Raw genomic sequence first — 26,348 nt, 5'->3', positions numbered from 1 at the left:
GGAGGGAGAAGAACTCAGGTGGACTCCATCTTGTGTAGACGTTGTAATCTGAAAGAGATTAGTGACTGTATAGTATTCGTAGGGGAGACTGTAGCCAGACAACACAAGATGGTGGCCTGTAAAATAACTCTGGTGGTGAGGAAGATGACTAAGGCAGAGCAGAGGATGAATTGGTTGAAGTTGAAAAAGGAAGAATGTTGTGTAGTTTTCAGGGAGGAGCTGAGACAGACTCTGGGTGGTCAGGAGGTGCTTCCAGATGACTGGAACAATACAGCTAATGTGATCAGGGAGACAGGTAGGAGGGTACTCGGTGTATCATCTGGAAAGAGGCAAGTGGACAAGGAGACTTGGTGGTGGAACGAGGAAGTTCTCTGTATACAGAGAAAGAGGTTAGCTAAGAAGAAGTGTGACACAGAGGACAGAAGTGAGTAGACAGGAGGAAAGGGGCCTACAGTGTAAGGTGCAGAGCTTGAGGTAGCAGACCTTAAGATGTTGAGGTTCTTTTTGGGAGTGACAAGGATAGACAGGATCCGGAATGAGTACATCAGAGGGACAGCTCATGTTAGATGTTTTGAAGATAAAAGTCAGAGAGGCCAAATTGAGGTGGTTTGGACATGTTCAGAGGAAAAACTGTGAATATATCGGTAGAAGGATGCTGAGGTTGGAGCTGCCAGGGAGGAGGTCTAGAGGAAGATCAAAGAGGAGATTTATGGATGTGGTGAGGGAGCACATGAAGTTAGTTGGTGTGAGAGAAGAGGATGCAGAGGACAGGGTTGGATGGAGACACATGATTCGCTGTGGACTCCAATCAAGTTGTAAAAACATCTGAAGGATGATCAGTGGAAACAGGATGCACCAGAGCTCAATTCTGAGTGGTGGTGAATACTTATGTATATGTTAATTTTTTAACATGACATTATACGGTATTGTTAGTAGAATTTTGAGGGAAATAATTCATTTGATCCATTTTGGAATAAGGCAATAAAATAGAAAATGTCGGAAAAAGTTGGTCACTGAATATGGCAGATTCCAAATTGATTTGTCTTATGGACTGCTGACATTTCATACAAGTCTTTAAAGTGCATTTTTTTTCCATGGAGCATGACCTGTAAACTGTGGATGAATCTTTGAATGTAAACAGGGGTCTCATTTTTTTTGTCAGATTTTGAAACACTTGCACATTTTGGAAAGCAGGACAAGTTCTACTGAACAACATTACTTGCAAACCACTCCAGATTCTATTAGAAATTAAGAAATGCTGCTGATAATGTAAAGATGAGATTTGTAAGAGCGCATCTTAAATACAGAAACAGATGAAGTCACACTTGAATATTTTAGTACAGTTTACTCATGTCACAGGCTTTATTAGCTGTGCAGGTTTGTAACTTTCCATGCTAAACAGTGCAGTGCCAAACAGTAGTGAGTTATCCAAAGTCAACTGGCTGATTTATTGTGTGTTGCAGCACTGAATAACAGTAAGATTTGTATGCAAATTAGGCACTCATACAATAGGCAGTATCAGCCCCTTTTCTTCATCTACAACATTCACCACAAAAAAAAAAAAACTAAGACGGCAGCGAATGTTACAGGCCTGTCCTACATTTCTACGCTCACAAATGTTATTCATTGTCTCCCACGGAGCTGTGAAAATATAATTCATTGTCAGTGTCATTCTGGAGGTGCAACATTTTATATTTCCTTCATTTACAGTCAGTGTCCTCTGCCTGGTGTATTTGCTGCTTAACAGAGTTTGCAACAACTGAAACAGCAGCTTTATTTTAACCGTTTTGAATACGCCTACACCTGTGAGGATTCAGCCACTTAGCACGGAGCATTCAGAGAGAGACAGTCTGAAGTCTTCTGTAATACTGTATAAAAACCTCCAAGATAAAGATCAGTGATTATAAGGATTGTTGCACTAGCTCATCCACCTGTGAGTCCTTTACATGTATCACACACACTTTGGTCAGATGTAGTACTCTTTCAAGTTGTGTGTGAGTGAGCTGTGGAGATGCAGCTCTGGTCTGTAGTCTGTGTCCATGCTGTGGCTGTGCTCATTCTGCTTGATGCTGCTGTTCTTCTGCACCTTTCTGTGCTGGTACAGGAGGCGAGTCATCACAGCCAGAACAGATACAGTGATGAAGACCACTGCTGTCACCACACCTGAAGGGCAGCAAGGGAAGATATCTTAGTATGTGCAATCTGGGTTTTGGCTCACATAACATAACAGATGAGAAACCCATGTCAAAAACAAAACTGCCACTGGGTAATGCTGGTTATGTCTTGTAATCCCAGATTCTATGACTATGGGAGCAGCTCTCTGAGATAAACTGTAAGTTTACTCTGCTTAATATATGTGCACTGAAAAGAAAATTAAAATTTTGAATTTTAATGTGTCAATGCCCACTTGCTGTGTGGCCTCATTATTGCTCTCATTGTGTCTGCAGATGGGACTTAAATAACCATAGTGATTCTGTCTTCCACAGCTGAACTTAAGATATTTCAGAGAGACAGAAGCAATTTCCGCCTTAATTTTTCAAGGTTGCAAGCATAGTCGCAAAATCTGGGTTTACAATATGTAACCAATGCTCTTTTTCATATGGTCTTGGCCTCCGAACTGCATGAGGAGGTGGTGAGAAACAGTGCAGTGTGACTAATTCTGACACATGATGATGCCAATGTTGTTAGTGGTTATTTTTTTGGAAGCCATACTGGTGGGACCTATCAGTGAGGTCGGTCTTCATATCTGTTCCTTCAAAGCCAGGATGTTACATTTTGTTCTATTCAACCATACCAAACTGGGATGGCTGGAAACCCATTGTTGGTGGAATCCTTAACCTTACATAATAAAGGTGCAGTGATGGATTAATACCCGCTATTTTTTTGCACAGTCCAAAAACTTTGGGGCTGGAGCCTATCCCAGCTAGTGTGAGGGTGAGAGGCAGGGTGTGTCCTGGAGGAGTTGACAGTCCATCTTAGGGCCAACACAGAGACCCATACACAGACAGACAATTATTCACATTCAGGCAATTTAGAGTCACCAATTAACCTAACATTGGAGGAAACCCACACAAGCACAGTGAGAACATGCAAACTGTATAAAGAAGCCACAGTCCTTTAGCTATGAGGTGGCAGAGCTAACTGCTTCACTACTGTGCTGCCTCAGTCCTAAGATATCATACACAAACCCTAAAGATTAAAATCATGTGCTTGTTCTCTTTTAAGAGGAAACAATCCTTAATTCCTTGTCAAACCTTCCAAATTCATTCAGTCACTGACGTTAAATACCAGGGGCAAAAAATGAACACTAATAAAAAAAAATCTGAATAAAAAAGGTGTCTGGTGAACCACACAATGGAGCCACAACTTCAAGTGTGTACAAATACTGAATAAAGCAATAAAATGTTTGTACTGTTTGACTTTTATTCAAGGCAACCAATAAGATAAAACAGCCATTTAGTATCTAAATGACAGGTTGGGTGTTTAGAACAGAAAAATGCCCTTTTTCCAGACATTTCACCCTAGATACATTACTCATAAAACATTGTTTATTTAGAAAATAAGCCTCTGAGGTCTCACAGCCCCCAAATCTCAGCTATTTCTTCTTTGACAATACTGGTATGCTTTTTACCCTGAACTCATAATCTGACTACATCCAGTCATCCCAACAAACGTGAAAGACAGGGACCCTCGTATGACGACATTTTTTGTCCTTGTCTATGGAGCAGTGCTGCTTTCTTTGTTGTTAAATACATGTAGATAATAAGCTGTTTTAAAGGTTACAGATCATTCTACTAAAACTCTGTATCAAATGTCATTGTATTCCCTGTACTGTGTTTTCCCCTAAGAAATACACTTTAGAACTCTTCCGCATCTTAAATAAAATTTTAAAACAAAATATATATTTTTTTTTTGCATTTTAGAAAATGGAAACACTTCTCACTGTGGCACTTTTCTCATAGGTTAACTTAAGCTAGAACTAATGTGAAACTCTGTATCAGTCTTCGCTGCTTTGTAACAGCTTTACTTCACTTGTTATTCTCCACCAATCTTTTCCCTGATTTGTCATTTAAAATGCTCATAGAAAAGAACGTCTTTACCACTGCTCGTGTTGTTGAATGCGTTTATGTCACTGGAGCCTTAGACTGATCCTCTCCAATAGTAAGGTTTTGTAAGTGTTGTTCTATTTATAAAATGTGAAAAACATTGCACATTGTAACTATAATGCGTAGATAAAATCAAACACCACACAATAAATCTACAATAAATCTCAATAAATCTAGCTACAGCAAATACAAACCTATAGATTAAATAAGCAAATCCACTGTAGTGTCTTGTAATGCAAATGTTCATATATTAATCCTCCACCCAGGTTGGCTACCACCACAAGTATAATCACACTTTGTGGGAAATACTGGATTTAATTACTAGTATGTAGCAAGCCCAAGCTACACGCCTTAAAGTTTCTTGGAGACTAGAAGCCGAAAACCATGAAAACTGTCACAATCTACAGAAAAGTGTCTCACTTTCTTCAAGAACCAGACACAGTCCAGCAAGGATCTTGCTCAGAATATGGCAGCTTCATGTGGATGTCAAGTTGATTTGACAGTCCAAAGAAGCCTAATAAATAATGTCCTTTGTGTAGGGATAGCAGAAATCACTTTTTCACAAGGAAGCAAGCAAAGAGGCTGAGATATGCAATAGCTCACAAATACTGAGTAAAGCTCCGTGAAAAAGAGAATTATGGAGCGATGAATCAAAGTTTGCCATTTTTGGGTCCATTCATCAAAAAAATGTGAGAAGAGTTGGCGAGAGGTGGAAGAATGAAAGCTTGTAACCTGGTTTGGGATTACATTTCTGCCAGTGGTGGTGACATCATTGATGGCATCATTAAGATTAGAAAGTACAGGTACAGGTTCAATTCATCATGACCATCCTTCTAGAAAATGCCTGATTGGAAACAGTTTGTTTTTTGGCATGAAATTAATCCTAAACCCCCCTGCCACTGCTAAATGATTTAAAAAAAGAACTACAGACTTTAATATAATAAAAGACAGACTAAACTTAAAGAAGTCTTTGAAGTGCTGAAGAAAGCTGAAGGAAGATTACAACCAACAGAGACACACAAAGCTGACTGTCGACCACCAACAAGTGACGAGCTGATGGAAAGCATCCTGCATTTGGCCTAGTTGATTTAACATGACTACTATTCTACTTGAATCATCTACCTGTCTTCACCTTTATTCTTTTGTTTATTAAGGACAGCACACATTTATTTACACCAGGGTGGTTAGATGTATCAGAATTAGACAAAGGCTAGATTTATTGCAAGTTACCTTCGAAATAGGACAGAAGAAGATGAAGAGAACAACAAACAACAGCTTGGTGTTTTTCAGTGTGAAAAAAACAGAAAAACAAACCTGCTATTAGACCCAAATCTTTATGGGAGTTGTTGCCATTGTTCACTTTATCTTTATTGGCTTTTCCAGACTGATCTGGAGAAAAATAAACGAGAAACAGACAAAGGTATTATATTTCTATAATGAATGTGTGGCTAGTCTTACAGCTCTACAAGATCATTTTCCTGTTACGGTTTCCTGTAACTGCCGAAACACTCATTAACAATATTATGTTCATATCAATATGTTGTTGTTTCAACTTCTTCTATCAGGCCCAAAACTGTGAATATTTCATAGCTGTGCCAGATGTTGTTACAACAGGCAAACAACTGTTGAGTGGTAGATAAAGTAGGTTAATGGTGAAAAAAGATATGATTGACTGGTTGAAAAAGATATGATTTGCTTGCTTTTCGAGTACCAAAGCATTGCAGAGACAGCAATACTAACACTGTAGAAGTAGCTACAATCAGAAGACATCACACTACAGAACCCATGAAAATGTGCTAGTTTCCCACCTCTTAGTGTGTATTTGAGTAGTTTTGCCTGTGATACTTAGGCTCAGACTTAATAATAAAAGAAGCAGAGCAAGTCGTAATCAGCTGCAACAGTTTGTCACCAAATCTATGAAAGGTGAAAAAAATTTTAAATGGGAAGCAGCAAATAATAAAGAACATACTTAAGGTCCAATTGATCCACTTTGTTCCTGATCATGATCATCTGACTGTTTCACTGATTGATCCAGTGGTTTTAGTGAAATGAATGTATCTTTTAAAACAGTGCTATTACCTTGCAGAGTATGTAATGAGGTGGCCAGCTCTCCACAGTTTGATTGAACCAGGGGACCACGGATGTTGACCAATGAGCTTCCTTGATTTAGCAGTGCTGCTTTAAGGGGAGCAACATTATTGAACTGAACTGATGAGAGGCAGCCAGTGAAACCCTTTAAACCTGCTTCCATCACATCCTCACTGAAATCTTCCATTCCTGAAGATTGAACAGACAGATAAATAGATACAATGTAGAAAGAAAGATAACTTTTTGCTGACTAAAAGCTGAATGTCCCTGGATATCAGATGAGGACTTACTGATGACTTTGCCCAATATTAAGGATTTGATTAAGATAAGTACTGCATCAGACGACATGGTGTACTTCCTGTGGATGTCCTTGTCGATCTGGTACAGTGGAATGAGATCACAGAAAAAGCTGTTTACATGAAATCTAAACCCAGACAATAGCAGTACATGCACATTATAGATAAAGCCTCACTGGAAACCTCACACAGATCCACAGTTAGCCAGAGGTTATTCAAATCAGATGGAGTCATTATGAGGCTTGGTGATTGGTTAGTAAAGCTCCTTTCAGACATGCACTGGAATTCTGGCATTGTCCTGACTTTTTTCGAAGGGGTCGTATGTGGGAACGTCTGAGTGAAACACTGCCAGCCTTATCCAGACTTTATCCTTTGAGCCCTCTAGTACATTGTCTGTACTATGTGCGTGAGCTCGTGTGCGTAGCAAGCTGCTCTGTCCCAAATCACTGGGAGGATTAAAAGGGAGTGGGTGTGCTGATGATGTTTCTATGACTCAACTGTCGTTGTAGTTGAGTGATTGAACCTTTAATTATTAGATGCGAAGCTCCGATGGGCTGTAAACAAAACACAGTTTCCAAAATGTAAAATTTCGTGCATGGAAATCGAGCGGATTTTCACACGTAAGATGCTTCTGACTCGACGATCTCCTGCTATAAGTTATATGTCTGAAAGGCCACTCCAGACTTTAGTCCAGATAGTGGTAGTAGTACTCTAATAATTGTAAGCTGCTCGGGTAATATTTGACTGATAATATTTGACAAAATGGCTGATATTCCCATTAACCCCTGGTGTAATTTGTGGCTAGTGATACTGTGACAGACTAACTTGCTGAACGCAGATGGTGATTGAGGTGAATATTCTATCATACTTTATTAGCCTGTGGACTTAACCTCACACACTGTAGTCCCCAGGGTAGCCTGACAACAACCTCACAGAGGCTTTCATGTGTATCTTTCTCACCTGTACATAGACATTTTTGCCCTCCCGGTGCATTCTGATTCGATGGAGTTGTCCATCTGCCAGACTCTTGGGACTGGGGATGAACACGTCTGGTTTCCTGTCAGTTTGAAGGTGATACCAGATCTGCAGACTTCCTGGAAACAAAGAGTATCAAAAGGAATGAAAGTGCTGCTCTGCTTAAAGTAACCTGTAAAACCTCATCTAAACACTTTAGGTGGTTGAATTTCTTGATGCCATTTGACTGAATGTACCTGTTAATATATCAAAAACATTGATTTTTATTTATTGTTTTGGCTCCAAATATACAGTTCAGGCTCTGGGCTTTTTCCAGATGTACAAACTCTGAACTCTGTCTCTAAGACCTAACATATACTATAACTTTAATTTAACTAACTTTAACGCATGTGCTTATGCAACGTGCCTGATTTGATCTGAGTATTAATTGTGTATTAATTAAAGCCGCAGCTTATTTGATTATTTAATTAGTTGTGTTTTTGATTAGTCCATCAATTAATCAAGGAATCAGATGAGTTATAGTAAATAAGAGTAACTGTAAATATGCAAAAGAAAAAATAAGACAGGTTTCATATAATGAAAAACTAATTTGTTTTAGAAAAGTCCAAATTTCCATTGTTTGAATTGCATTGATTAATATTATCTGTTAAAACTAAACCCATTTAGTGCTGCTTTGAACTACTTTCTGAAAGCAAGTAAATACATAATTATACAACCTTTATTATTTGACTGGATTTGCATTAAGAATTTATTGTTTTTTGCAAAGAAATAAAACTGTTAGATGAATGTAGTATAAAAGGGACACAATATCCCACTAGATTCTAGGAGAGTAAAAGTAACTTAACATAAAAATACTCAATAAAAGTTTGAAATACTTTGAAATCAAACTTTACTGAGAAGCTTACAATAAATTTAAAATAGTGAGACCATCTTCAGAGGGGAGGGCTAACAGAGACCAATACTGTTTTTGGTGAATGTACCCCACCTCTTTGTCAAATAAAAACCACCCAACCTAGGAAATCTTTTTTTTTTCCTTTTTCAAACTTTTTTTTTTAATTAACGAAGTTATTGGTATTTATGTTGTATACCATTTTATCCAAAATACACATGGCCACAGCCCCCCTTGGCGATCCCTAGAACTACCCCTACTGCCTAATATCAATTTACTTCAGTGTAGTAATGCTACAGAAAAATAATATAATTTTGTAGAAAAATAAAAAGAAATAAAATAACTCTTCAGAGAAAATGATGCTGAAAGTAAAATTGTAGTGACAGATTTAATTGTTAGACACATCCTGAACATACCTGCTATTTTTTACATATGGGATATGGTTGCTCTTTGTGCAGTAACTGATCTGTCCACTGAGTTTAGGCTTGTAAGGCTATAAGCTCACAGTTGATTTACATACACTCATTAATGATATTACAGTCCCTGTGTGTACAAAGCATACCTCACCTCTCAATGTGGAGACAAGTTAATTCCGTTGCAGTTGGCAGGCACAGCAATTTATTAAAGTCAAAGAAACAGAGCTACAATGTATATTACTTTGGTCAGAATGAGTAAGTAAGTGATACTGTGGTTCAGTTTTACACTGTAATGTTACAGTTTCACTTTTTCCAGGTTGGACTATTATTAACTCCAAGCCCCACCAATGTTTTTCAGAGTAGAGAGTGAGTCAGAAATCGTCTGTTAATTGTCTGAATCCATGACAAGATTGGGCACATTGTTCCCTAAAGTATTTTCTGGACTCATGACAATCTGAACATCAGCCATCTCTTATTGTTTTTGTTGATGGTGAGGCTTCCATCTTCAGCTGTTTCTTTATCCTGCTCCTATAATTTCATCTTTGTCTACAACAAATCATACAGCTGCTGTCTTGACTAAAACAAAGTCTCCTGATATGCCCTCCCTGACACTCATGTAGTGAACCAGTGAATAGTTATTCACTTTCACTGATTGTGTTGTATCAGCAAATACATAGGTGAGCAAATACAGTAGCACCACACATGCACTTGATTTGGGGGCTCTTTTAGTCTTTACTCTCTTACTGTTAGATCTTAGTGCTGCATTTGATACCATTGATTACAACTTTTTATTACAGAGACTGGAACATGAAATGGGGATTAAAGGAACTGCACTAGGTTGGTTTAAATCTCTTCTATGTGATAGATTTCAATTTGTTCATGTTAATGATGAATCCTCCATGCACACAAGGGTTAGCTATGGAGTTCCACAAGGCTCTGTGTTAGGACCAATACTTTTTACTTTATATATGTCTCCTTTAGGCAACAATATTAGAAAACACTCCATATATTTCCATTGCTATGCTGATGATACCCAGCTAAATTTATCTATGGAACCAGATGGAAATAATCAGCTAACAAAGCTTCAAGCGTACAAGACATAAAGGCCTGGATTTCCCACAATTTTTTATTTCTAATCTCCGACAAAACTGAAGTCATAGTATTTGGGCCCAAAAATCTCAGAAATATGATGTCCAACCATATTGTTACTATAGATGGCATACGTCTGGCCTCCAGTACTACTGCAAGGAACCTCTTGCAGTTTGTCATTTTTGACCAGCATTTTTCCTTTAACTCACATATAAAACAAATTTTTTAGAACAGCCTTCTTCCACCTACGGAACATTGCCAAAATTAGGAGCATCCTGTCTCAAAGTGATGCTGAAAAACTGGTCCATGCATTTGTTACCATTAGGTTGGACTACTGTAATTCCCTACTTTCAGGATGCCCCAGTAACTCCCTAAAGAGCCTGCAATTAATCCAAAATGCTGCAGCAAGAGTGCTGACTGGAAATAGCAAGAGAGATCATATTTCACCTTCACTAGCTTCTATCCATTGGCTTCCATTAAATTTAGAATAGAATTTAAAACCCTGCTTCTTACATATAAAGCTCTGAACGGTCAGGCTCCATCATATATAGAAGACCTCATAGCACCATATGGGGTGGCTGTAGCTCAGTGGGCACTGAATCCCAAGTGGCTCCCGGTGGGTCAGGTCCCGGTGAGCCTTGCATAGCCATTGGTGTGTGTGTGAATGGGTGAATGGGAATCAACATTGTAAAGCGCTATATAAGGGACTATTTACCATTTACCATATCATCCCAGTAGACCACTTTGATCACAGAATGCAGGCCTACCTGTAGTTCCCAGAATTTCCAAGTGTAAAATAAAATGGTAAATGTTCTGCACTTATATAGCTCTTTTTTCTACCTATTGACACTCAAAGCACTTTACACTGCTTCTTATTCACCCATTCACACTCACAATCACACACACATTCACACACTGTTAGTAAATGACTTAATAAGTGATCATCAATTCAATTTATTTTGTCTCACTGAAACTTGGTTGCAGCAATCTTCCATTGTAGCTTATCAATAATTCCTAGACCTAAACATAGTTATAACTCATTTGAGAGTCTTACTCTTAGCCTTTCACACCCAAACTGGAAAACTCAAAAACCACTATTATTTGTTATCGTGTACCGTCCTCCAGTCCCTTATTCAGAGTTTTGGATTGAATTTTCTGATTTTCTATCTGATTTAGTGCTTAGTACAGATAAAGTCATTATAGTGGGTGACTTTAACATTCATGTAGATGCTGACAGTAACTGCCTGAGCACTGCGTTTAATTCATTATTAGATTCAATTGGTTTTTCCCAAAATGTAAATAAACCCACTCACTGTTTTAGTCACACGTTAGACCTTGTCCTTACGTATGGAATTGAAGCGGATAATTTAACCATATTTCCTCACGACTCTCTTCTGTCTGACCATTTTTTAATAACATTTGAATTTAAAATAACGGACTATATAGCAGTTAGGGAAAAATTCCACTATAGCAGATGCTTAAGTGAAAAAGCTGTCAACAAATTTAAAGAAATTATTTCTTCATCATTTGCTTCACCATATGTTAATACAATGGAAAGTAGTCTCCTTAATGTTACTCCTGCACAAGTAGATTATCTTGTTGACAATTCTGCCGCCTCACTACGTACAATACTCGATAGTGTTGCCCCTCTAAAAAAGAAGGCAGTAAACCAGCAGAGGCGATCTCCATGGTATAGTTCACAAACACGCAACTTAAAACAGGAAACACGAAAGTTAGAAAGGAAGTGGCGTTCCAGAAAGTTAGAAGAATCTCATTTAGCCTGGAAAAATAGTTTTAAAATGTACAAAAAAGCTCTCAGTGATGCCAGAACAGCATATTATTCATCATTAATAGAAGAAAATAAGAACAACCCCCGGTTTCTGTTCAGCACTGTAACCAGGCTGGCTAAGAGCCATAGTTCTGTTGAGCCTAGTTTTCCCTTAACTTTGAGCAGCAATGACTTCATGAGCTTCTTTATGAATAAAATTGTAGCTATTAGAGAACGAATTCACCAGATCCTCCCCCCAAAAATTACAGATAGATCTTCATGTTCAACAGTGCTAGAGTCATCGATAAGGCCCCACTCCCTGTTAGACTGCTTTTTACCCATAGATCTCTCTGAGCTAACTTCAATTATTACCTCATCTAAACCAACAACCTGTCTGCTAGACCCTATTCCAACTAAGCTGCTCAAGGAAGCTTTACCTTTAATAGATACATTCATATTAGATATCATAAATCTATCTTTAGAAACAGGCTATGTACCACAGGCCTATAAGGTAGCTGTAATTAAACCACTACCTTTAAAATCCCGTCTTGACCCAGGTGTTTTAGCCAATTACAGACTAATATCTAATCTCTGTTTTATTTCTAAAATAATTGAAAAAGTAGTCGCAAAACAATTATGTGATCACCTTCATAGGAATAATTTGTATGAAGACTTTCAGTCAGGATTTAGAGTTCATCATAGTACAGAAACAGCACTGGTAAAAGTCACCAACGATCTTCTCATGGCCTCAGATACTGGACTCATCTCTATACTTGTTCTCTTAGATCTTAGTGCTGCATTTGATACCATTGATCATAACATTTTATTACAGTTACTGGAACATGAAATTGGAATTACAGGAACTGCACTAGGTTGGTTTAAATCTTATCTATCTGATAGATTTCAATTTGTTCATGTTAATGATGAATACTCCATGCACACAAAGGTTAGCTATGGAGTTCCACAAGGCTCTGTGTTAGGACCAATACTTTTTACTTTATATATGTCTCCTTTAGGCAACATTATTAGAAAACACTCCATAAATTTCCAATGTTATGCTGATGATACCCAGCTATATTTATCTATGGAACCAGATGAAAATAATCAGTTAATAAAGCTTCAAGCATGCCTACAAGACATCAAGGCCTGGATGTCCAACAATTTTTTACTTTTAAACTCAGACAAAACTGAAGTCATAGTATTTGGGCCCAAAAATCTCAGAGATATGATGTCCAACCATATTGTTACCCTAGATGGCATAAGTCTGGCCTCCAGTACTACTGCAAGGAACCTTGGAGTTATTTTTGATCAGGATCTGTCCTTTAACTCACATATAAAACAAATCTCTAGAACAGCCTTCTTCCACCTACGGAACATTGCCAAAATTAGGAGCATCCTGTCTCAAAGTGATGCCGAAAAACTGGTCCATGCATTTGTTACTTCTAGGTTGGACTACTGTAATTCCCTACTTTCAGGATGCCCCAGTAACTCCCTAAAGAGCCTGCAATTAATCCAAAATGCTGCAGCAAGAGTGCTGACTGGAACTAGCAAGAGATATCATATTTCACCTTCACTAGCTTCTCTCCATTGGCTTCCCATTAAATTTAGAATAGAATTTAAAACCCTGCTTCTTACATATAAAGCTCTGATTGGTCAGACTCCATCATATATAGAAGACCTCATAGCACCATATCATCCCAGTAGACCACTTCGCTCTCAGAATGCAGGCCTACTTGTGGTTCCCAGAATTTCCAAAAGTAGAATGGGAGGTAGAGCCTTTAGCTATCAAGCTCCTCTCCTGTGGAACCAGCTCCCAGTTCAGATTCGGGAAGCAGACACCCTCTCTACTTTTAAGTCTAGGCTTAAAACCTTCCTTTTTAATAAAGCATATAGTTAGTTATAGTTATGCTGCCATAGGCTTAGACTGCTGGGGGACCCACCCCCCAATGCACTGAGCTCCTTTCCTCCTCTTGACCATCTCTCCTCTCCTCTCATCCAGCAATTGTCACCACTGTATGTCATTAACTCTGTGTGTTCTCTCCCGTAGTTGTCTTTGTCCTCCTCTGTCCCCCTCTCTCTGTCCCTTTCTGCAGGTGTCCCCCGGCTTTGAAGCTGTGTGTCTTCCAGCGTGAAGCTACTGATCCTACCATTCTGCCAGATGTTTTGTTGTTGCTTTTGTTGCTCTGTTCTTTTCTCTCTCCCCTTTCCACTCACCCCAACCGGTCGAGGCAGATGGCCGTCCACCCTGAGCCTGGTTCTGCTGGAGGTTTCTTCCGTTAAAGGGAGTTTTTCCTCTCCACTGTTGCCTATGGCTTGCTCCAGGGGGAATTGTTGGGTTCTCTTTATATATCTTTATAATCTTGACTTTATTCTGTAAAGTGCCCTGAGATGACTTTGTTGTGAATTGGCGCTATATAAATAAAGTTGAATTGAATTGAATTGAACTGATGGGGGAGCTGCTATGCAGCTGGCCAATACTCACCGGGAGCAACTAAGTTGGGGTTCAGTGTCTTGCTCAAGGACACTTCGACATGTGACCGGAGGAGCCGGGGATTGAACCAACAACTGTGAGATTGGTGAACAACCGCTCTACATCCTGCGCCACAGTCGCAAATAGGAGGTAGAACCTTTAGCTATCAAGCTCCTCTCCTGTGGAACCAGCTCCTAGTTCTGATTTGGGAAGCAGACATCCTCTGTATGAGCCAACCAAGGGGGTTAGTTTAGTTATTTGTTTTATGTAATGTTTGCCTGTGGGTGTAATGTAATTGTTTATGTAATGTGTGTTTGTGATGTGTCTGTGTACTGATGATGTCATTAGTGACATTGTATGGCTTTGATAGTTTACCTTTAAGTTTGTTGACCAGTGGTCAAGGAAACAATGCAATGCTAAGGGTTTGTTAAGGAGAGATGCAGTTTAGCTCAGCTACTGAAGTGTGCAGACGTGACACAGTAACTAGAGCAGAGGAACTCTGACTACAAGAAAGGTGTGGACTGCAACAAGGTGGAAGAAAAGGTTCTGTGTGTAGCTGTAGAGGCACACGGTTTCTTACCAAGTTCTGCGAGTCCTGAGTTCTGAGTTCAGACATACTTTGAGAAACTTGTTTGATGAAACAGCTAGTGAACGTGCTTGTGAGATCATTGTGTTTAAAAGTTGTATGTACAATTGATCTGTCATCAGCTAAGTTGAGAAGCAAGTACAATGAATGTTCAATGTTTGTCTAACAACGATCTCTGGAGTGAAGTATGTGATGAAGAGTCAGGAGCGTCAGATTAGAGTAAGATTACCTCTACACCCTCTCTACTTTTAAATCTAGGTTAAAAACCTTCCTATTTAATAAAGCTTATAGTTAGTTATAGTCATGCTGCTATAGGCTGAGACTGCTGGGGGACCCACCCCCCAATGCACCCAATGCTCCTTTCCTCCTCTTGACCCTCTCTCCTCTCCTCTCACCCCACAATTGTCACCACTGTATGACATTAACTCTGTGTGTTTTCTCCCGTAGTTGTCGTTGTCCTTCTTTGTCTCTCTTTCTGCAGGTGCCCGATGTTTTGTTTTTGCTTTTGTTGCTCTTTTCTTTTCTCTCTTCACTTTCCACTCACCCCAACCAGTCAAGGCAGATGGCCGTCCACCCTGAGCCTGGTTCAGCAGGAGGTTACTTCCGTTAAATGGAGTTTTTCCTCTCCACTGTTGCCTATGGGTTTGCTCAAGGGAGAATTGTTGGGTTCTCTCTATACATCTTTGTAGTCTTGACTTTATTGTATAAAGCGCCTTGAGATGACTTTGTTATGAATTGGCATTATATAAATAAAGTTGAATTGAATTGAATTTTAACATAAGAGCATTATCTGTGGAATGCCCAATGTTCCTTTAGACGCTGATGAACATGTCTCCAGTCAGCCATGCCTCTTTGAAGGGAGAGCTGTCAGTTGACTTACCAACTGCAATGCATGCTGTGTGTGTCAATCTTGGCAACAGGTAAACTATTTTCTTTTTTAGCCATCTTTGCACCAGAAGACTTTTCGTACTAATGGATTCTTTTAATTTTGTTCAGCTTGGCATGGAAAAAACAACCTGGTGCTTACAATTGGGACATTTTTCATAATTGCATGAGTTGTTTCCTCTCCTGATTCCATCTAATTTCCTCTCCCTATTCTTTTTTTCTACTCTCTTCACTTATTGCTCTTCAATTCTCCCTTCTTTTCTCTCAACTGCACTCTCATGTCTCTTCCCTGTCCTCTTCTCTCTTTTCTCCCATCTGTCTTCTTCTCTCTCCTCTCTGCTCGTCTCCCATGTGGATACAATGAGCCTAGCTTAACCATGAACAAAATATAATATTACGAGGTCATAATTGATGTACTAAACAATATTACTAATGAGGTTTTAACATTAGTTATTATCAATTTAATATTTTTAATATGCAGGTGTGCAGTTTCTATAGCTCTTGATTTATTGCCCTACTTTGTGCTGTCTATTGATAATATACAGGCTATTATTGACATTTTTTCATTAGCTTTTGCAATTAAAATTAGTCTATCTGCCCTTTTCCAGGGCAGATTTAATTTGGCATGAACCTAATTGTAACTTTTCATTAACATGATTTAAAGACCAGGAAGTAACCTACCAGCAATAACCTATCAATGAGATACATTGGAGTGGTGAAGGGAGATGTCCAATTCACATGTGCTTCTCAATGTCAAATAACATCTAACCACCTCAGTCTGCTCATCGTTAGTAGCGTTGCCCACTACAGGCCCAGATTCGCCGAGGTACTGGCTGCTCCTACTGATTGATGGTGACCCTCAAACAATTTGTCTGCTTTTTCGTTTTTTATATATTTAATGGCCTCTACTTCCAATGTCCATTTTTGCTTACACCTTTGAAACGTTTGGCTTATCACTTTTTTCTGTCCATCTCACTCTGCAGCACAGCTTGACCAACAATCCAGAAAAAAAAATGTTACCATGCATTATACTAACTTGATTGTGATTGACTAGTGAGCCCGGAATATGCACACAGCACACTGTCATGCAGTGTACATCCGGCAAAAAAAAAACAGACAAGCTGTGAATCAATTCAGGGGCTGCAGGTATCAGGTAGAGGCACAGTTACACAAAGGGCCAGTGTCCCAGTAACATGATAAAGTAGGTTTCTATTTTTTTTTTTTTTTTTTTTTTTTGGTCAGCCAATCGAAGATTTGTTCTGGTGTGCCAGATTGGCAGTAGACCACTGTACGTAAGCAGTCATAGGCGGATGTGCTTGCCATTTTCAACATCACCTTGGGATCACAGAAGCTCACTTATACACTGCCTATTCTTGGCTTGTTTACAGCACTCACATACTGCCAATAAAATACACCACATGAGTATGGGGGGGTCAGGGTTGGCCCTCCTGTAAGTCTTCTCAAGCGGTAATTTCAGAGGCATGGTGTGGTGTGTCACCTCACTTTAAACCACAAGTCAAACCAAAGTCCTGCTTCATGGACTCCCTAAATTCTTCCCACTGCTGCAGCTCGCCCGATACCACTCATCTGCTGACTCAGGAGACTGCAGGGCCGACCAAGAACGAAGGCCTACTTCATCCTTCATCACCAGTACCCACTGCCACCTCTATAGACACAAGTCTGAGCAGATGCCTCCATGACCCAGAGGAAAGCTATCTTAACTTTTCTTTGCTTCTTGCAAAGTATTATTATTAGTATTATAACTATTATTTTGAACTAAGTCTAAACTTTTCTAAACCTGCCCTACAAGAAATAGAGAGCATAAATACATTTCTCCCGAATGACTGTTTTAAGATATACAAAACAGTCAAAAAAAATAAATGAATCATCTATTGGCGCTATATAAATAAAGTTCACTTTAATTGAATTGAATTGTATATGTGCAGTTGTCCCACAAAAATTTCAAAAAGATCAATAAATTATATAAAAAAAGACTGAGGAGACTTAAAAACATTATATTAGCTGCCGTTTGGTGCATAAGCACAGAAGTCAGAGCCTTCCTCTCAAAAATTTGCATTCACACTGAGGTGACCCACTTAATGCAACCACAAGGGGACACAAGCCAGTTTCTTCTCGAGTTAACAACGACCGCCACCAGTGCTGTTGACCTACAGTGTACTGGTGGAAATTGGACTACTGTTGGTCGAAGAAGGAGAGGAGGAAGGTGTGTTCATAGGCAGAGAGAGAAGAGGAAAGCTAAGAATGTAGGACTGACAGTAGGGACTATGGTAAGTTTGGGACTATGAAAGGGAAAGCTAGAGGGTCTGTTGACATGATGCGGAGAAGGAAATTGCATATACTGTGTGTCCAGGAGTCCAGGTGGAAAGGTAGCAAGGCTAAAAGCTTAGGATCAGGTTTCAAGCTGATCTACCATGGGTCAGATAGGAAGAGAAATTGAGTAGGAGTTATCCTGAAAGAGGAGTTTGTGAGGAATGTTCTAGAGGTGAAAAGAGTATCAGACAGGTTGATAAGTCTGAAGCTGGAAATTGAGGGCGTGATGTTCCATGTTGTTAGTGGTTATGCTGCACAGGTAGGATGTGAGTTAGAAGAGATGAGTTAGATGAAGTGATGCAAAGCATCCCCAGAGGTGAGAGGGTGGTGATTGGTGAAGATTTCAATGAACATGTAAGTGAAGGGAACAGAGGTGATGAGAATGTGATGGACAGGTTTCGACTTCAGGACATGAACGCAGATGGTGGTTGACTTTGCAAGGAGGATGGAAATGGCTGTAGTAAACACTTTCTTCCAGAAGAGGCAGGAACATAGGGTGACGTATAAGAGCGGAGGTAGAAGCACTCAGGTGGACGACATCTTGTGTAGACGTTGTAATCTGAAAGAGATCAGTGACTGTAAAGCATTGGTAGGGGAGAGTGTAGCCAGACAACACAGGATGGTGGTGTGTAAAATGATGCTGGTGGTGAGGAAGATGAAGAGGATTAAGGCAGAGCAGAGGACGAAGTGGTGGAAGTGGAAAAAGGAAGAATGTTGTGTAGCTATCAGGGAGGAGCTGAGACCGACTCTGGGTGGTCAGGAGGGGCTTCCAGATGACTGGACCACTACACACCGTTACTCAATGTGTAATCGGGAAAAAGGAAAGTGGACAAGGAGACTTGGTGGTGGAACGTGGAAGTTCAAGGAGTGTATACAGAGAAAGAAGTTAGCTAAGAAGAAGTGGCACACTGAGAGGACTGAAGAGAGTAGTCAGGAGTACAGGGAGATACAGCGTAAGGTGAAGGTAGAGGTGACAAAGGTCAAACAAAGAGCATATGAGGACTTGTATGCTAGGTTGGATACTAAAGAGGGAGAGGTGGATTTGTACAGGTTGGCCAGACAAAGAGATAGAGATGGGAAGGATGTGCAGCAGGTTAGTGTGATTAAAGATAAGGATAGAAATATATTGACAGGTGCCAGGAGTGTGATGGGAAGATGGAAGGAGAACTTTGAAGAGTTGATGAATGAGGAAAATGAAAGGGAACGAAGAGTAGAAGAGGTGACTGGTGTGAAGCAGGAAGTAGCAAAGATTAGTAAGAGTGAAGTGAGGAGGGTGTTGAAGAGGATGAAGAGCGGAAAGGCAGTTGATGACATACCTGTGGAGGTATGGAAGTGTCTAGGAGAGGTGGCAGTAGAGTTTCTGTCTAGTTTGTTTAACAAGATCTTGGAAAGTGAGAGGATGCTGAGGACTGGAGGAGAAGTGTACTGGTACCAATTTTTAAGAACAAGGTAGATGTGCAGAGCTGTGGCAACTTCAGAGGAATAAAGCTGATGAGCCAAGCAATGACACTGTGGGAAAGAGTAGTGGAAGCTCGGCTAAGGGCAGAGGTGAACATTTGTGTCTTTTACACATGCATTCTTTCTCACTGCTTAACCGCAGTGAGACAGAATGCATGTGTGTCAATGAAACCCAGGTGAAACGGTTATGTTACAGGGAGCAGAGGTGAAGAAAGTGCAGGACTTTAAGTACTTAGGGTCAACGGTTCAGAGCAACAGAGAGTTTGTAAAGAGGTGAAGAGGCGAGTGCAGGCAGGTTGGAACAAGGTGTCAGGTGTGTTGTGTGATAAAAGAGAATCAGTGAGAATGAAAGGACGTTCAAGATGGTGGTGAGACCAGCGATGTTGTTAGTTGGTGTGAGTGAAGAGGATGCAGAGGACAGAGTTAGATGGAGGCACATGATTCGCTGTGGCGACTCCTGAAAGGGAACAGCCCAAAGGAAAAGAAGAAGAAGTCTGAGGTGACCCACTTGTTCTTTGGGGAAAGTCCAGCACATCAATGTTAAGCTGGGAGCTAGTGAGGATCCCCGTACAAGCACAGTGCCTTTCAACCTGAGCAGTTCCAGAGCAAGATATAGTCCAGCTCCTGTGTGCATGGAAATGAGCCCACATTTATCTAATTGGTAACATGAGTTATGACCCCTCCCCTTTTACCCTACTCGTCTGCAGTTTCTCTGCAGAAGACTGCAGACAGTAAGGATTGTTTGCCTAATATGGTGTCACCTTTGCAGGATTTAGTTGCTCTCAATTACACACACTTTGTTACAAGCCTTGAGCCAGTTCGTGACCTATGCCGCCTCAAACACCAATTCCAGCTCCTTTACCACCAGAGCACTGATATCCTATCAAACACAGGTAAAGTGGCTTTTAACATGAATATAATTATTGACAGTCAGTATATGACAGTGGTACATGACAGTCCATATGTATAATAAAATCATCCTAAATGTACCGTTGGAAGTCAGGATTACAGCGATGTACTGCCGGCTGAACGTGCTAACAGTCAGCAGCATCGCTGGCCTCTGGGACGTAACAAAGCTGAAGGTCATGTCTTCTCTTGCCCTGCGGCTGCTGCTTTCTCTGGAAACACTGGAGGCCTGGGAGCTTCTGTTCTGCATCACTGAGAAGGGCTCCTGGAAGGTGTAGGTCACTGAGGACTCCCTGTCAAAGGACACCGACACCTCTGCACACAGAAGGACACAGCTGTTAATACTGTTTGTTAGCAGCTTAATTTGTTGTCTGTCTTAAGCCTGTGACAAACTGACTACATGCAGGGACAAATTAGCTGACAAGCTAACCCCTAACATGTCAGCTAGTCAATGACATACTGGTGCTAATCAGCCCAAAGCCTGCTTGTTGACTGCCATTTACCCCGATCACTAACTGATCAATAAGCTCACACAGTTTAATGAAGAGACCTAATGGTTCTGTCTGCTTCAGTGAACAAATGCACTGATTTTGGTCTGAACTGTCACTGTTAGACAAACTGGCATCAACAACAATTTTAAGCCCTTTGTGTAGAAACAGAGTTCACCTGCTGGTGGCCAGGATTACTCACAGAACACCATTTTGTCAACCTGACAAAAAGAAAGGACTTTTTACATTTTGCATAAGGCATTTTAAATTTGGCCATACTCACATATCTGTTTTTTTAGTAAAATAGATATTTACAATCACTGATTATTGCTTTTTTAAATGAACACAAATTGGTGAAAGGAATAAAGTAAAATGTTTATTTCCTGTTTTAACACTGACCTTGTTTACAGGTGGGTCCCCCGTAGGCTGACATGGAGCAGTCACAAACATAGCTGCTACTCTTTTCCATACACCTCCCTCTGTTATGGCAGAGGCTGCTGGCACTGCTGCAGTACCCTGGACACCCAGAGCTCACCCCTGCTCTCATCATGGCTCTCTCCTCCAGGTCAAACGTCACACCATTGATGACAAGGGACCTGATGCAACCCAGGAATCCCTTCTGCTGGGATACTGTCCCCCCTGATATATAAATATCAGTTAGTCACATGAACCGCTACATTCTGCATATGTCATGACTGTATAATCACACTTCTCTTCCAAGCTGGGTCTTTATCTGGGCCAACTGCATGGGTAACATGGGACTAGTAGGAGTGTAGATATATTATTATGTTTTTAGTAATTAAGAAAACATGAAGAATTTAAAAGAATGGTGTTCCATCCCTGCAGTTCCTGATACTTAGAGATTCAGTTCCATGGCAATTGAAGCTTTTCTGGTAACACAACCTCTTACTAAGATACTTCATGTTGATTTCTTCCTTTAAGTTGTCACCTGTCTGTATATCGTTTTATTCAGTCATTTCTGTCTGTAATCATTTATGTATGTAATGTCTCATACGCTTTATTTGTTCTTCTGGTCATAAAACAATAATTTTGAGAAGCATCTGCCATAAACCCTGCCTTATTATCCTGTTACATGATGATTTGTGGTGATGTTGTGATTCTGGTTGGGATTTAGACGTAACACAAAGTGGTAGGTCTTCATAAGTATTTTCAGAGTTAGACTCAAAACCCAGTGAGAAATTATGAGAAATTATATTATGGGTGGGATGGTTTCACATACTACCCAGAATGCTTTAGGAATCATTGGAAAATGGTCCCCAAAAAGAACAAGAAACTCATATATGTAAGTACTATTTAATATTAATTTACCACAGTTACATACCATTTTCCTACTAAAACCATCATAGGAGGAGCTAGAGAAGTTGGCTGGGGTGAGGGAAGTCTGGGTTACTTTATGGAGCCTGCTGACACCACGATCTGACTTCAGATAAGCGAAAAATGCACTATTAACAACCTAACAACTGTCATCAGCTACTTATGATGCACAGGAGCCTTAAGGGCTGTTCCTCTTGTAATTGTATCTGTACAGTAATTGTTTGCACAGAGGAATTCTGAAACATAGATGAAAATATTCAGACTTTAAATATAAAAATATGCTGAAACACTTTTGGAAGAGATACAGCCTGACTGGGATACAATGCATTTTATTGTATGTTTCACATATAACTGATGAAATATGTACTATGTAGAAAGAAACTGTAGAAAAACATATATGATAATCATACATTGTTTTTTCATTTTAAGCATCTTAAGACACCTAAGTTTGAAAGCTGCTATTATACCTTTTAAACTTAATGTAAGAGGCACTACTCCTGTTATCAGTACTATCCATTCTGTAGTCTCCAATTCGTATTTCAAGCATCAGACATTTTTTTATTAACAGATAATGATGTGTGTTGATATTAAAATCAGATTTACAAGTGACATGACATGACCAGCCATTTGAATGGAGAAAGGGCATCTAAAGGCTCCACTCTGCATTTCTTCAAATAACTCCAGATGCTGATGAGTAAAATTAAAAATATACTTATGTGAGATGACAAGACATTTGACAAGACAAGACAAATGTCTTTCCCTTCACCTCAGAGAGATAACAGAAACACAGTTTGATAAATTACTTGTTTAGTGTAGCTTAATTAAAAGGCCTGTCTTTAACAGTGTGAGAGAAAGCTTACCTACAGACAGCTGGCTGCTGAGCTGTAAGCGAATGTGTCCATCAGCCGGAACCTCCAGGATGCGAAGAGGGAGCTGGTCGACCTGCAGCAACGCCTCCTTCACATTCCGTTCTGTCCTTACGTAGTGCCACTGCCTGTCATTCAGAGGGAGGGGGGACTTCACAGTCAGGATTGTTGGACCGTTCCCCACGTCAAAAGAGAAAGTCACCACTGAGGGAGCTGGAAGGACACAAACACACACACAGACATTCAAAAATAGAAACTAATAACTAATAAAAGTCTTGCATCTGCTACATCTGACACATTTCACAAATGTTTTTGCCATGGCTATAACAAGTAATTTAAAAATCCAGAAATTCTTATAATTTATGCTGCCAGATATTTTTAAAATACCTCACTTTTACCCATGCACAGATACACTCATGAAACTGCAGGTGCTGGTCCATCCAGATGGACCTCATAGAGTTCAGTGTCTTGCCCAAGGACAGGTTTACATGTGAACAGGAGGAGGCAAACTACCAACCCAGTGAAAATTGACCAAGCAGCTTTACTGCCTTTAACAGGCTTTAATGTGGCTTAGGTCAGTGAATCAAATAACAGAATGTAAACTTAGGACTCCAGAGACCTACATGTGTGCTGTATAGTGCAATGCAGTGCATATTTGTTTTTGCTTATTATTAAGTAAAATGTAGAAAATCCAATTAGTAGGTTAAAAACCTAAATTTAAATGAAAGGTCATGTATAGTCTTTTTTGTTGTTTGAGTGTTGTGAAGACATTTAGAGCCGTCACTTTTTGGTCATTTAGAGTCTTTTTGTATCTTCTTTCTCTCTCTATTCTCTCTCTTTTTGTCTTCTCTTCTTTAGAGCAATAATGTCCACATTAATAACCGCTCAACCTAAATTTGCTGTATTCATGTATCTTTATCCAGCTGGTGTTTTAACTATGAATTTACATTTTACTAATAAGGTGAAAATCGAAAATATTCTTGGCTTTTAAAGCTTCCTGTGACAAGTTTATTGCTGTTGACTCCTTCATAAGAGAGTAGTTGTCAAGCTCTGCAGACCTGACAACTACTTTCCTGGGAAATTGCTGTGATTTATGGACAGTATTTCTCTCTGAGAGTAGTAAAAGAAGAGAAAAAAAAATCACAGACTTTGTGGGTTTCAGAATGTATGTCCATGTCCTGTTTCAAACCTGTTTCATGTGATTTAGTATTACTGCACTTCTCTAGCGAAGTTTCACTTACAGCTGAGCTCCACTCTGATGAAGTCTTTGACCCCCAGGTTCTCTAGGAAGACTCCTGAATGAGCACTGGTCTTAAAGTAGAAGAAGATGTCAAAGCTGAGCTCAGCCTGCAGACTGGGGAAGAGGAGGGAGGAGGAGTCCTGGTGGAAGGAGGCTGCATTCCAAATATATTCTAAGAGGCAAGTAAAGGAAAATTAGATAAAGGAGAGGAAGTGTAAGTAAGGTTGCACTGGTCTGTTGGGAGTCTACATCAGTTGCATTTGTCGTATTGCTTATTTTGCTTTCTTCTCGCTTCATTTCCTGGCATTTTAGTTCCTGTCATTTAATGAGGAAGTTAAAGAAGGAGAGGGTTATTGTCTGTTTGTTGTTTTTGCTGTGCGTCTTACACTGGTAGCACTAGTCAGAAACCCTGTCTTTGTCTTTTTAGCATGTCGAATCACCTGCAGCCCTCTTTGGAGAGAAAGATCACTCTGATTGTGTAGCTTAGTAAATCAGTGCATTAGAAGAGAAACTGAAGTGACAACAGAGACAAGAGGGCACAAGCTGAAGCCTGACAATGCCAGTATCATTTGCAACTTCCTCTCTGGCAAATACGCTGCTCTGATTATGGTTTGTAAAGCAGCAGTCCTAGGTCTTCTGTTTTATATTTTTGCTGGTTATAGAGTTATTTCTTCTTCTTCATGCAGGCAAATGTGCTAGTTAGCAGTTAGCTGTAGTTTCTGCTGTAGGTTCAATTGCAACTTGTTGATGATACAGGATGATATGGTAACAGTTACAGGCAATTTGTTTGACATATAAGTTATTTCTTACAGTTTCTTCAATGTATGTTTTGTTTTCAGATTTTATCTGAATAAGATGTCTAAGGACAGAGGGCTTTGTATGTTTTACAGATTGTAAATCATCTTCTGGAAAATGTGTCATTTGTTTTCATTGGCTCTGCAGTTTAATATTATATTTGTTAATAAATAATCACAGACCAAAGACCAAAGAATGTTAGGTTAATTGGTGAATCTAAATTGGTTGTTGGTGTGAATATGGATGTGAATGTGAATAGTTGTCTATGTCTATATCTGGCCCTGAGATAGACTGGCTACCTTTTCAGGGTGTATCCTGCTTTTTGCCCAGTGACAGCTTGGCATTAGCTTCAGCATTCCTGTGATCCAAACAGCTTAAGTGGTTTAGATAATGAATAGATGGGTGTGGCACTCAGAGTCCAAGTCACAAATGTATAAGAGACAAAGTTTTGTACAATAAATAAAATGAAGAGTGTCTGTAGAGTCAGTTTGGACACAGTAAATTAAAATAACGAGCAATAAATGAAATGACTCTTCCAGGGGATCACTGGGGCAGTGAGCATAGATGCTGAAGCCTTCAAGGATCAAAAACATATCAAATCTTGGTAGATAGTAAACCTCAATTTTTATTGTATCCTTCACAAATAAATCAAACAAATAAATCACCTACTGTCTCCATAGCAACTCAGTGGCCCAATGTGGTAGACAGCTTCTGAGCCTGTTCTGTTGGTGTCTGCAATCACTATCTGGCTCAGTGGCAGATGGTCTTTATAGGACAGGATTCCTGAGTCATTGGCCCTATGACACAACAAAAGAATAGTGTCCAGTAAAGGAGTCCGTTCTTATGCACTAGCACAGAATACACAGCAAACACATATTAAAAGGAAGCAGTTTATCAGAGCACACAGCTGCTTGTGGAAATACGCCAACTGAGCTGAACAGCAGAGAAAGATGGGTTAGGGGGTAATATATCCTTTGGTTCTTTAATGTCTACTTTTTTCATTATCAGTAATCTAAAGTACACACTGTATATACTGGGCATAACAGAAACTGGAATATGGAAAATTCTAGGCATTATAGTAAAATAAGCACCATGTGTCAGTGTCAGCATCACAATTGCAGAAATAGTCCCTGTCGCTGCAGTTGTCCTCCAGCCTGCAGGAGCACCGCTGAGCTGAAGGCACAAACCCTCCCCAGTAGTCGCGTCTCTCACCTTCCCGGTCCAGCCACCAGAACAGAGGGCTGCCATCTGCAACAAACACCACACCATCACAAACAGCTGCTCCAACCTGAGCTGGTTACAGAATCCAACTAAGCCAAGGTTATGAGTTATATTATACTCTTGAAAGGTTAAGTGGTGCA

General features: G+C 39.8%; 1 protein-coding gene across 1 annotated transcript in view; it reads right to left on the bottom strand.

Moving 5' to 3' along the window:
* Nucleotides 1–1,348: 1,348 nt before the first annotated feature.
* Nucleotides 1,349–26,348, bottom strand: part of LOC137133507 (contactin-associated protein-like 5) — a 92,041-nt gene continuing 67,041 nt past the window's right edge. The window contains exons 14-24 of the mRNA XM_067517182.1: nt 26,079–26,235; nt 25,657–25,784; nt 24,194–24,364; nt 22,947–23,165; nt 21,151–21,390; nt 20,348–20,578; nt 7,451–7,584; nt 6,485–6,572; nt 6,186–6,383; nt 5,421–5,495; nt 1,349–2,163 (exon numbers count right to left, since the gene is read on the bottom strand). Of these exons, the coding sequence (XP_067373283.1) occupies nt 1,967–2,163; nt 5,421–5,495; nt 6,186–6,383; nt 6,485–6,572; nt 7,451–7,584; nt 20,348–20,578; nt 21,151–21,390; nt 22,947–23,165; nt 24,194–24,364; nt 25,657–25,784; nt 26,079–26,235 (1,838 nt within the window). The 3' untranslated portion in view covers nt 1,349–1,966. The remainder of the gene's footprint in view (nt 2,164–5,420; nt 5,496–6,185; nt 6,384–6,484; nt 6,573–7,450; nt 7,585–20,347; nt 20,579–21,150; nt 21,391–22,946; nt 23,166–24,193; nt 24,365–25,656; nt 25,785–26,078; nt 26,236–26,348) is intronic.

This window comes from Channa argus, chromosome 9, assembly GCF_033026475.1.
Source record: "Channa argus isolate prfri chromosome 9, Channa argus male v1.0, whole genome shotgun sequence".
NCBI classification, from domain to species: domain Eukaryota; kingdom Metazoa; phylum Chordata; class Actinopteri; order Anabantiformes; family Channidae; genus Channa; species Channa argus.
This window is presented reverse-complemented; position numbering and strand designations above follow the sequence as displayed.